This window comes from Vigna angularis, chromosome 4 (genome assembly GCF_016808095.1).
Source record: "Vigna angularis cultivar LongXiaoDou No.4 chromosome 4, ASM1680809v1, whole genome shotgun sequence".
Classification (NCBI taxonomy): domain Eukaryota; kingdom Viridiplantae; phylum Streptophyta; class Magnoliopsida; order Fabales; family Fabaceae; genus Vigna; species Vigna angularis.
In genome coordinates this window covers 39,555,282-39,567,501 of record NC_068973.1, presented here as the reverse complement: position 1 = coordinate 39,567,501, position 12,220 = coordinate 39,555,282, and the positions used below count along the sequence as shown (strand labels likewise).

The 12,220-nt window shown below is 31.9% G+C and overlaps 1 protein-coding gene across 7 annotated transcripts; it reads right to left on the bottom strand.

Moving 5' to 3' along the window:
* Positions 1-1,027: 1,027 nt before the first annotated feature.
* Positions 1,028-4,937, bottom strand: LOC108341900 (uncharacterized). 7 transcript variants are annotated; one of them, XM_017579565.2, is made up of 11 exons: positions 4,640-4,935; positions 4,069-4,164; positions 3,865-3,981; positions 3,127-3,382; positions 2,875-3,029; positions 2,412-2,773; positions 2,212-2,311; positions 2,023-2,082; positions 1,830-1,913; positions 1,613-1,732; positions 1,028-1,436 (listed from the first exon to the last, which is right to left on the bottom strand). In XM_017579565.2, exons 1-11 carry the CDS (start codon positions 4,703-4,705, stop codon positions 1,137-1,139), a joined length of 1,716 nt encoding a protein of 571 aa, XP_017435054.1. In that variant the 5' UTR covers positions 4,706-4,935; the 3' UTR covers positions 1,028-1,136. The 7 variants fall into 7 exon arrangements, with proteins under 7 accessions (XP_017435054.1, XP_017435057.1, XP_017435055.1 ...); XM_017579568.2 differs by having other exon boundaries at positions 4,069-4,160; XM_017579566.2 differs by having other exon boundaries at positions 1,613-1,717; positions 4,640-4,934.
* Positions 4,938-12,220: the final 7,283 nt, after the last annotated feature.

The following is a 12,220-nucleotide window of genomic DNA, read 5'->3' as shown; positions in this document are numbered from 1 at the left end:
TTCTTTATATATTATTTAAATAAAACATTAAATACTATTACGGTTAGTGGATACTAGTTTTAAATATTTATTTGAACTTATGATAATAAAAGTAAGGTTTACCGATAAAGTCTCAAAAAAATTGATTACAATCATACAATTCATTATATATTTGAAAGTCATAACATTAACAGTGAGAGTTAGATTAAGAAAGAAAAAGAAAAAAGAATGAGAACGAGAGTCGTATAGAGTAAAACTACGTCTAAGAAGCATATCTATAATGGCTTACCACCTCCATGAGATATATTACTATTAAATGTTAAATATCATTTCATAAAAAAAAAATACAGTGAATTTAAATTAAATAATAATTAACTTACATTTCTTCGAAAATTGAAGGATGTAATTTGCCTTAAAGCACCCCTCCAGTGAGTCTTCCCTTCCTTGTAGAATTGATAGTTAACTTATAGTTCAAACTCATTTGTTGTTTCCGACGTTGTTTTCCACCTCATTGATTTGGGCTTTTACCGGTTCAATTGACAATTTAAATGAGGTTCTTCACCTCCCATAAAGAAAGCTACCGAAAATTCCGTAATAGGGAGGGAAGATTGCTGTCCAGAAAAAAATAATTGTGTTCCAGAACTGTTTTTGTGTTCCGAAAAATAAATTCCGAAGTGTAAGGGCAAAGGAAGAAAAACGATAGGGTGCAGGAAGCAATTTCCAATATGTTTTTGGCATATCACACGTGTCAGCCCACTTACCTTTCGGCCGAACTACCAAATATTTGCAATCCATTTTGAAATGATGGACCAATCTAGTTCTCGTTTTTAACTTGACTTTCCACTTCTATCTTTTATTTGAAATAAATATTTACATATTACCATTAAAATACAATGTAATCATTATATGGATAGTCTAAATTATATTTTAACATAACACATGAATTAAATTAAATTTTAATTATAAGATACAAGAAACTATCTTAACTTTTAATTTAATTATTTAGAGCCTTACCTAATAAGAAGACATTTAAGAAAATCTTTCCAAGTGAGAAAATAACAAATGGCATTTACATTATTCTCACATGTATGATCTAGAGTTGTTTACTAATTGTATCCACAGAAGCAATAAAACCTTACAGAAAACATAAGCAAAAACTATGTACACAACAAGTATCTAAAATTGAACTCGTGTGGCATAATCTGTACAAATTGTGAGAGGGGCTCGGTTTTTCTTTCCTCAAGGAACTTAATGGCTTCTTTCCCCACATCACTTGGTAATTGGAGGCAAATCCAATCCAGCAATGATTCCAAGTCTTTTGCAAAGTCCAGTAAATACCAATCCAGCAGCTTCGGGATAAGGAACTTTGATTTCGAAATTCCAACTGCAGCCTGTAAGTATTCCTTTTTGGCCATCTCAAGTTCGTTCTCAACCTGAGATGCTGTGTAAATTCTCACCTACAATTGAGAAAATCAGCAACAAGACAGTGCAAATCAGGAAATTATTGAATTTATTGAGTGCAATAAAAGCAGAAGTTTAAAATCAAGCAAATTGACAAAAGTAACGGGATTTATCATTATGCACTGCTTATAGGAGATGAGAAATATTCAATGTGAAGTAGGTATCAACTTACAGCAGGAGAGGACCAAGTACCACAGGATAGAGCAAATGTCACCAGGGGTTCTGACAATTCTAGTCCATAAGTTTCATGATTTTTCCCTCCCTTTGAAAATGTTGTCTGTTTAGAATTTAGCTGTAAGTAGCTTGGTGATTTCCAAAATTCCCACCCAAGAAAAGCTAGACTTGAAATGAAAAGAACTCTAAATAATAATTAAAATGAACATGCTTACAAATTTGTAGTGATAAGGAAGTCTTAAAATGCCATGTTCTATAGTTGTTGCACTTAGCAAGTGTCCACCCACATTTATTGTGGCCTGAGTAACAAGAAAACATTATAAATTCTTGAACCTGACAATGCTATTTACATGTACTCAGGGAACAAAAAATACATTGCGATCCAAGCCACAAGAAAAACTTTCATACCTTCTGCATCAGCGCAACAACCATTTCAGGACTCTCTGGTATGCCATTTTCTATGTATGCCTGAAGTAAAGCAGAACTTAAATAAGCTGTTACCCACTTTAAAAACTTGTTTGGATAAAGAAAAGGTTCCGTCAACAAAAGCCATTTCAGATGAAACTACGCGTTGTTCTAATGGTATGATTGACTTACATTCATCATACATGAGTTATAGATGTTGATCCAGAATGCAAGCTTCTCCTGGTGGTTGAGATTATCAAAGTTGACACAGGCTAGTTTTCTCAGAAGAAGTCTGCAAATTTTCCAAATTTAGAGTTATATAACATCTCCATGACACGATTGATAAGTATCGAGGAAAAAAATAATAATAATTTGAAAAGAATATAACATACTTCAACCGGTGCAGTAAAAACAAAGATTTTGCAGTTCGTTTTGGATCGAATGATTTGGCTTCAATTACACATAATTGCTTGTATGGACCAATATCCCTCTTTCCCAATTCAAAACATATACCATAAGGATCCCAAAACTCACTTCCTTCAACGCAGTTTTTACTAGATTTTGGACTCCATGAGTGTGTTACATTACCTGCAGAATCCAAATTCTTCGCAGTACTCATTCTCAAGAGAATGCTTGATAAACACTTCAGAATAATTTCGGAGATTATATTTGGACTTTCCCCCCCTTTTGGTTTGTCGTGTAGACCATGGTTTCTCACTTCTGCAATTGGCAGGTCTTTCACCCTTAGTTCTTGCTGCATAATTGGAAAGCTCACATTTATTGACTTCAAAAACTCAAGTTTTTTCACTAGTACTCCTATCAAAGCACTTAAAACTATCTTAACACACGACACACCTGCTTTTTTGGAGGATCCCAACGTTTCTGTGGTGATTTATTGTCGATGGGGAGTTTCTTAATCGGCGATTTGGTTGTCTGGCCTTTGCATATGGACTGCTTGCTACTCTTGGAAGAATTAGTACATGTTTGGTTCTCTTTTCCATGTCTATCCTCTGGAGAGACAAACAAGAGAATGAACTTAATGAAATGCATTCTGAATAATGAAACAACTTAATCTCAGTTGGTGGCACAAAATGGTCAGTTCCTCACTTGGAAGTGCTGTTATAGGCATAGTTTCAGATCTTGCAGCATTTTCCAGTGTCTGGGAAAGGGACTCCTCTTTAACCGGTTTGGGACTACTCTGTGGACTTAAATTGCTCACACCGGCTGATTGCTCCAGTTTCATCTTAGAGGATGACATGTACACAGCTTCCTGGTACAAGTCCTGCCTGAAATGCACAACCTGTTCCTCAAGCCTAACAATTTCTTCTTCCAGTACTGCCACCTCAGCAAGAAGTCCTAGTGTCTAGAAATTTCAGATTAAATACATAAGCCAAATGGTCATTTTTCTTGAACACGATAACCTCTTCCTAAAACACGTCAAAATTTAGTTCAAATGAGTTAATTTCGCTTTTAAGCTCTTTTTAGTTTCTAACTTGTGCTTTTAAGTTTAAAAGATTTATTTCATCAGAAATTAGTACTGGTTAATAAAAGAGAAAATACTCTATCTACTTTACAATTTACACTCTTAACCAAAAATAAATAAGGCACATCGGTAAGTTTGAAAATAATTATTCATTTCTATAGTTATATAGACTTTTTATCTTTCCATCGATCCTTATATTTAGAACAGTCCATTTTAATATATGTATTTATAATTTTGAATCTGTATTACTCTATCATCTAAGTTCATAGGAATTAAATGAATAAAATTACAATTACAGTCCATAATTAAATTGTTTATAAAGAAAAAAAAACTGACAATGAAAAGGAAGAGAGAATACTAACGTAGGGAGGGAGATACGGAGGAAGACGAGGCAGAGCTCCCAAAGGCCTGTTGAAAGCTCTCTCCAATGCTCTGTGTATGTTCTCTTCACGCCTAAGCCTTTTCTTCAACCTCTCAACCTGAAAATAAGTTGGAGAATCCATCTCGGTTGGCAATTAAGAAAATGAAACCCATATAACAAATTGGAGAAGAAACTATGCCATTACATCTTTCTGTAAAGCCAGTTTTCTATCTTTGCTCGATGTTTTTCCACCCTTAACTGAACCATTCGCTCTCCCTCGCGAGCTTTCCCGCATCTCTGCCTTTTCATTCAAGGTTTCAGAGGTTAGAATTTAAGTAAGCAACTAGGATCAGTTTGAATTGAAAGTGCGCGTATGTCTCAGTGTGCCAGATTCACAAGTAAAAAGCAAGAAAAAGAAAAAGAAAAAAAGGTTTGAAACCTTGAGGTTTATAGAACCCAATTCGATCAAGAATAAGGAAAAATAAGGGTATCTTTTCCTTTCCTCAATTCATATGGTGCTATACTTTGTCAATAAAAAAAATGCCGACTTTTCAGAATGTCTGGGATCATTGATTGTTAAAACTGAAGCCATAGTTTTGGATAAGAACTGTTACGCTATCATAATCATAATTAATAATAACGATGAGAATCGTAATTTAATAGCAATAATACTAATAAATGAACTTGATGTACTGTAGCAACCGTTTTTCAAAAATAAACACAGGACATAAGATGAACCGGGTTTTGAGTTAGAACTTTAGAGCAAATTTAATTACCCTTTCATGTGACAGCGTGATGGGAGGTTTCTTATGGTGCAGCTTGGGCTTGATGCTGGTGTTCATGTTTTCAAATTCTTCTATAAGTCTGCAACTGCATGCATATGTTGAGCACCATCAAGTTGAGTGAAACGGTGATCAAAGTGGTGAGGAACTACCCACAAGATGAGCAGAAAGAAACAAAGATGGTTTCGTGAAGCTCACGAGAGAAGACAATGAGAGTGGTACGGTAAAATTCCACCACCTCCACTACCAGGCTTTAAGGCTTTAACCGCTTCAGGACATGAAAACGGTACTTAAAGACGCTTCTGTTAACAAAGCCACATGTTCAAGACTAAAAAAAATAAATAAAAAAAAAAAACTAAAGAAAACAAAACTTCTTGATATATACAATAATTATCAATAAAGAAGAAGCTTGGAGTTATGATAAATCATGAATAATTAATATAAAAATAATGACGTGAGTAAGGAATGATTTTTTTAAGGAATATATAATTTATTTATATTGTAATTAAGTTTTAAAAAAGTGATTCTCCTTTTACTGTAAAATACAAAATAAACCCTAAAACGAAAGGGGCCAAGGCGCATGCCATGATGAAGCACAGTGCAGTTTCCATTTAAGTTCCTTCAAGTGTTCATTTTAACCCAAACAAAACGCTCCTCTCAACCCTTTTTGTCTTACTTTCTTATCCTTCTACTGTTTTTATTTTCTAGTTTGATGTGCGTTGGTGGGTGGCTTTTACTGCTGAATTACTGCTTGCTTAAATTAAATTAAATTAAATTAAATCAAACCAAAGCCAACTAAACCATTTTATTTTCTCCTTTTCGGACAAATTAAGAAAACTAATGAATTCAACCGTATTCTAAATGCTTACAATAATTGGTGGTATAAATTATGTGGCAGGTGAAACATCATAAACTCTGTTTTTTTTAATATCTGGCAATTAGCAACCTTCCATTTATGACTGATACAAAATAAGAGAGGAATGTTAAATCTAATAAAGAGAAGAAGGATGAGCATTGGAGTGTATTGTTGTCATACCTTACGAGTCTTTGTCACGTACTTGTTAAATAAATGTTGTATTTGACATGCTAACCAGTACTAAACAAAAAACTTAGCTGACAAAAAGGAAAATGTTTTTTTTTGGCATTAAACTAAAATATTTTTGATTGAGAAAAAAGTAGTGGTAATAGAAATGGAATCGCAGATGAAACGGCAAATAGGATGATGATATGGAAAGAAGGTAAAGCTTGTGTTTAAAACCATGGATCCATCAAAAACCACGTGACGCTGACTCCAAATCACAAGCTATCTTTATTTTTAATTCTCTTAAAAAGGAGATTATATTCGCTAATTGTCAATGTAATTTAGCATCTAATATCTAATCTAATATTCGTAGAAGGTGCATGTCAATAACTTGAAAGCACCCTTGTCTTTTCGTAATGTAATTTATAGCTTTTTGGGTTGTCATGCTTCTTTTCCACAGACTAGATTGGATTAGTGAGCCAACTTTATTCGCAATAATTTTGTCCAACACTATTTTATTTTATTATTTATACTTTTTATCTCAATTATGTCAATTAAATACTACTAGTATACATTTTTCAAAAATTCATTCAATTCGTAAGTCTCCAACCAATATAATGTATTATATAGTTTAATTATTTGAAATAATACTATATATATATATATATATATATATATATATATATATATTTGAGGAGAATTAAATTGACGATTAAAGATTATATGTGCTGTGAAATCTATTGTAATTAAATTCGAAACTTCAACCATCAAATCCCTCTCTAGTTAATTTATCGAATAAGTCAGAGTTTTAAAAATGAACATGATTTTGTTGGATAATTGTTTTTCATACATACGTGTGAAAAGAAGAAAAAATTATAAATTAAAATTAATTTGATAAAAATAAATTTATATAAAATCTTGTATATACACTTTTTTTTAAAATTATATATAAATTTATTTTATTTATTTTTTCATTTTATTTACAATTTTTTTTATTTAAATATAACATGAAATCGATATTATAAATCAAACCGTAAACTCTTTCTAACTATATCTATAGGAGTAAATGCGTAAGGCACGTTCAAGTTTTTTTTTTTTTTCAAATTTAAGAATGTTCCATTCTAACCTCTATAGTTACTTTAAAATAGGTAGGACAATAGGGTAGTGCCGAGGTTGTCCTTTAGGGAGAGTCAAAGAGTTTACTCAGAGATTCCAAGACTCGATTATTGTTGTGTTTAATAATGGCTAATATGTGTTAAAGGAACATATCTTTAAAGGTGACTATACTTGTATTTATACGTGAGAATGGGTGAGAGTGCTAGACTTTTTTTTTCTTATTTAGCAATATATATTAAATGTAAGCTTGATTTTTTTCTTAAATATAAATTTTAATGAATAAAAAGTAAAAAAGTTCTATAAATAGTTTTTTTTTTTACTTCGTGTAAATTTTATCATTATATAGACAATTTTATTTATAATATTCTAAATTATCTCTAAGATTACGATTCCTGAAATTTTATGTTTTCATAACAAATTATACCCTATAAGAGGTGATAGATGATAAATTAAGATGAATATAACATTTTTTTATTAGAGTAATTCTTTTTGTCTTTTTTGTAGTTTAAGCATTTTCTTCTTCCTTTCTTTTGAAGTCTAATTAAGAAGTGATGTTCGTGTTTTAAGGTTGAACTTTGACAATTTTAATAGTATCGTCTGTATTTTTGGAAGTACATGATAATAGTTTGCTTGTAGGCACATAACCCCGAAGGAATGAGAGTTAAATAACTACAATTATTTATGTTTGTATTGAATAGGATGGATGAATAATATTGCTGTTCAAGTAGTGTGGTTGTTAGAGTATTAATAAATTTATTTGGAATTTGTTAAGGGAATGGAACATTAATATGAAGTGTAAAAGGGAATTATAATCACTCTAAGTGTGTACAATAGATGTTATAACTACTTAAATTAAGGTATAAATTGATAGTATTGATATTGTACGGTAAAACATGCAATTCTATGGTTTTGGATTACTACACTTTACTAAAAATAGACATATATATCTTAATGTTGTTTAAGTGTCAACAAGGATAGTTATGTAGTTGAGTATAAAATCAAGTTACGATTCAAGATAAACTTGATCGAGACAATTTTCTTTCATAAAAAATAAAGTAATTATTTAAGGATTAAAGTTACAATAGTGCCTACCGTTTATGCAACTCGTTGGAATGTCATTAATGTTCTAATAAATAAATATTTTTTGTTGTAAAAAAGTATCTTCTAAAATGATGTAATGAAGTATTTTTATTTATTTTATATAATATATTGCGGTATATTTGATAAAAAAATAATTAATTTAATGATCATAAATTTCTTACTTATAAACAAAATATAATTATGCTAAAAATTATTCTTAATGTCAATGTCAATGAATCTAAAGGGGAAATGAGGATTTGGTTTAAATAGGGAAAAAGAAAGTTATTGTTGTTAACTGATTACCTAACTTAGGGTTTATTTGGTATTATAAAGTATTTTATTTATATTTTATCAATAACTTGGCATCAAATTATTTGACCTGCGCGAACATTATTATTTAATCAATTATTTCAATTAGTCAGAGAGAAAATTAATATTTATATATTAACCCTTATTACTTTGTCAATAAATATAATATTTATATAATTTCATATATCAAATAAAAAAAATCGTTTATTTGTTAACAATAAAAACACTTCCCACTGAACACAAGCTAGTATATTTCCTTCTTTTCATAATCAAACACAAAAATCTTAACTAGAAGTCTAGTAGCCAGTTTTTGTAATAGACATAAGACGTGCAGGAAAACAAAAATATGACATTAAAGTAACTAGTAGTAATCATATGTTGTTCCTTTCAGTTTACGCGACATTAGATATTCCCTCTTTTTCCATTACTAATGAGAAGCGATTAACCCAAATATCGTAATCATATCACAAACGTGGGGACAGAAAACAATGTAATATCTCGTAGAAAACATTTGCAAGAACAAGCAAAGTCATGCCTGTGAATCATGTCATCTTGTGTACATAGAAAATACATTTTTCTAGTAAATTAATTAATATATCTATAGAAGCTCTATCTTTCAACTTTTATTCTGTAACATACTAGCATATGTACTCACCAAAAGAAAATGTTTCAGCTTTTATTGTGATGAAAAAGCTCCATGGCCCTCTCCTTTTTTCAAAATAATAGCAGTGTTTTGCGTTTCTTTTTTGTAAACAACTAAGATATTTGGTCAAGCACCACAATCAAATTAGATTCGGTTCATATATTTCAGTATCAATTTGAAACGGAAGACAGGTTATTATTGAGTAAAGTTTTCTAGATGACAATTATGCAGCTTCTTTTTTTGCTACAAAACAAAGTCAGTGATGGTGTTTCACAACAATCCATAAGACATTAGCTGAATACCATAAACTAAAATACATCAATGTGCTAATTATGTCACTGTCCCTTTCAATTACCCTACCTCTTTTACTTTTACACAAAGATCAATTAGATGCATTAAAACCACTGTATTATGCATAATTATGCAAGTAACATCTCTTTTTCTGGTATAATATTTTTGTGTGAATTGGTTTCAGTAGGTGATGATTTGCAAAATTGACAGTAGTACTCAGGTTTGTGTTTGAATGTGTTTATTCTAAAATTATGACTGTTATACTCAGGTTATACTCAAGTTAACTAGTGTAATTTCAATAAGATTTTAAAATACCTTATGGTGAATCTGAAAGACAGTTAGAAGGGTTGCATGAAATTAAGGTTATGCCCTGTGAAATGGAGGGGACATAATGATGTATTGGAAATACAAGTGTGATTGTGCAGAAGGTAATAATTTAGTAGCAGTGTTATTTACGACAGATTCACGAACACTCGGAAAGTTTCCACTTCATGCTGGAAAGCATAAACAGAGTCCACACACAGTAGCAATGTCCTTCTGTTATTTCCTTACACGAATGGTACGCATATTCAGACCCACTAACATCTCCGCTTTATTTCAACTTTCTGGAGCCTCAGAGACAGCATAACCGACAGGTGTCTAATTAGGTAACATTACTTCAGAATGCATCAACAAGTAGCAATTTTGAAATATAATCACCGGGTCATTCATGTAATCCTTTTAAGAACATTCAAGTAATGTTAAATGAAGCAACTTCAGATCTTAAGTTTAACTGCATTCTTAAATTGGACCACAATCTCAGTTATAAGGAAAGCCGTTAAAGATGCCCTTGAGATGTAACCCGATGTGTCTAAATATATAGATATATTTAGCAAGAGTCCGAATGGTTTTTCATCCACAAATGGAGTGAATCATTTCACCTTTTACGTTTGAAGCTTTTGAGTATGAAGACATGTTTGATGATGCAATGGAATTGGACTGTGCTGGATTCGAATGTGTTGTTATGATCACTCTTATCCACGGTTGTCATGTCACCTTCTCACAGCTTTTGTATTATTATTAATTATTGCAGTCTTAAGTTATACGCCTTTTCCGTTTTATAACGAAATCAGAAGTCTTTGTGTAGCAGTTTGTTTAGCTGAATAGCACATGCACACATCCATTGAGAAATGATCCTCACTTGATCACATGGTGGTGGGGATTATCACTGTAAATATAAGTGATGGATGGTCCTAGCCCCCAAGAAATCCATAAAATTTGCTTTTGCCTTACTTCCCAATTAGATAGAAGACCAAAAGGGTGGAGAGGGGTCCAACTTGTCGTACCTTTTGTACGTGTCAAATGTCATAAGTTTCTGGAGTCTCACTTTAGATTTTTATGTCAGTCTGATAAGGAAAATAGAAAAACGTTGGAAATTTTCTGCAACCACTGATAAAAGGTGAAAAAGCAGTCATTTACTAGAAACACTATCTTTTTTCCTTTCTTACTTTTTTACTTTGTGGATATGCAATAAGCTTTGTCTTGCCCACTAACAAAACAAATCAAATATGAAATTTCCCTGACTACTATTGTGATCCTTTTGGTGATTAGGCAAGCGAATAGCAATAGCAGCAAGCAATGAGAATAAGTTTTCGTTTTGGTTTCTTGAGTATTGGTAATGGGCATTGAATGGGCACTCTTCTGGCTTTCTCAGCACACAAATTTGGTCATCAAATTTGTCTCCAATGTCTTGTAATTACAAGGCATGACATGGCTTGAATGTAGTTGAAGATAACGTAAGAGACAGAGACAGGTTACCTTACATTTGCTACAGAAACAGAAGAAATGTAGGATAGGGGTTGAGAAAAGGTAGAACCAAAAATAGTGGACCTTGCATGAGTTCTAATTAAAAAAACAACCCAACAAACCCCATAACACGGAAGTTGCATCCACCATAGATCAATAATAATGGTGTTGAGTGATAGTCAAAAATGGTTGAGGTGAATACTGTTAATGAGACATGGTCACAGATTAAACGGGAAGCAACTTGGTAGCATTGTTTGTCAGCATTATGTATGTTAGTCTGTATGTCTGTACGTTCCATTTTGCCTTTGCTTTGGGGAAAGGAGGACAAAATAAAACAAAAAGTCACAAGTTTGATATAATTTATTTTCTTAAATGCTAATTCCGGGATTTGTTTTTTCAAACTTCTGTCTACATCTATGGACTAGGTGGTGGTGGGGAGTTGGACCAAGAAGCCCATTCCAAGATTTCTGTGTTCTTATTGGGTTTCAACTTTGAAGCCTTTTATGTTTAGCTTTTAATTGATTATATTAAAGATGAGTGATACTATAGGGAAGTTCTATTGATGGTATTCTTACTTTCAGAAATGATTTGATCTAAATTTTTTTAGGAAAAAAAGGATGTGGAATCAGTTTATACCATCTTCTAAATCTTCATTATTTGGGGACTTGTGCATAATCTCTTTGTCAGTGTGGGTAATCATTTTAAAACAAGTTATTATGTGGTTTCTCCTTGTGATCATGGAGAAAATAATATTGAAACAGGTTCTAATCTCCGCTTGAGTTTTCATATTGATCATGAAGAAATTACTTTACTTATAAAGATCATGGATAGTAGTTGAAGTCAACCTTTTAAAACTGCTATACAAGGAGTTATTTACTTATTATATAAATTATTTTGTTTCAACAGCATATTTATATGCTTTAACAACACCAGGATTTCGTACAAGAAGTTTAAAAATCATATTTTTATTGGTGTTTGTCCAGTTGGGTAGCCTGTGCAAGTACCAAATGGACTCAGACGTGTAAAATTTCCAAATCTTTAACACTTTCTATCTTCCTAACTTTGTTGCCTCATCTTTCACTATGGATTAAATGCAATTTGGCTGGTATTGCAAGAGGTCAACTGGGTCTTGCAGTTTGTGGAGGTATCTCTAGAAATTTCATTGTTGCTTTTATTAGCTGTTTTTTTCATATATATTTCTTCATATGCATTTATCTTTTTTAGGTGCTATATACGTTGCGGAATTTGCTTCTGAAAAGGGTGATAGAGGTTGTGGATTGAGAGTGATTCCATCTCTGTGTTTCATAATTAAAGCATTGTTCCTTGGTGA

Coding starts and splice junctions, on each gene's coding strand:
- LOC108341900 (XM_017579565.2), bottom strand. CDS start 4,705: ATGAACACCAGCATCAAGCCCAAGCTGCACCATAAGAAACCTCCCATC. Junction 3,383..3,864: donor CTCCGTATCTCCCTCCCTAC/GTTAGTATTCTC, acceptor TGAAATTTCTAG/ACACTAGGACTTCTTGCTGA. Junction 2,774..2,874: donor GGGATCCTCCAAAAAAGCAG/GTGTGTCGTGTG, acceptor CCAATTATGCAG/CAAGAACTAAGGGTGAAAGA.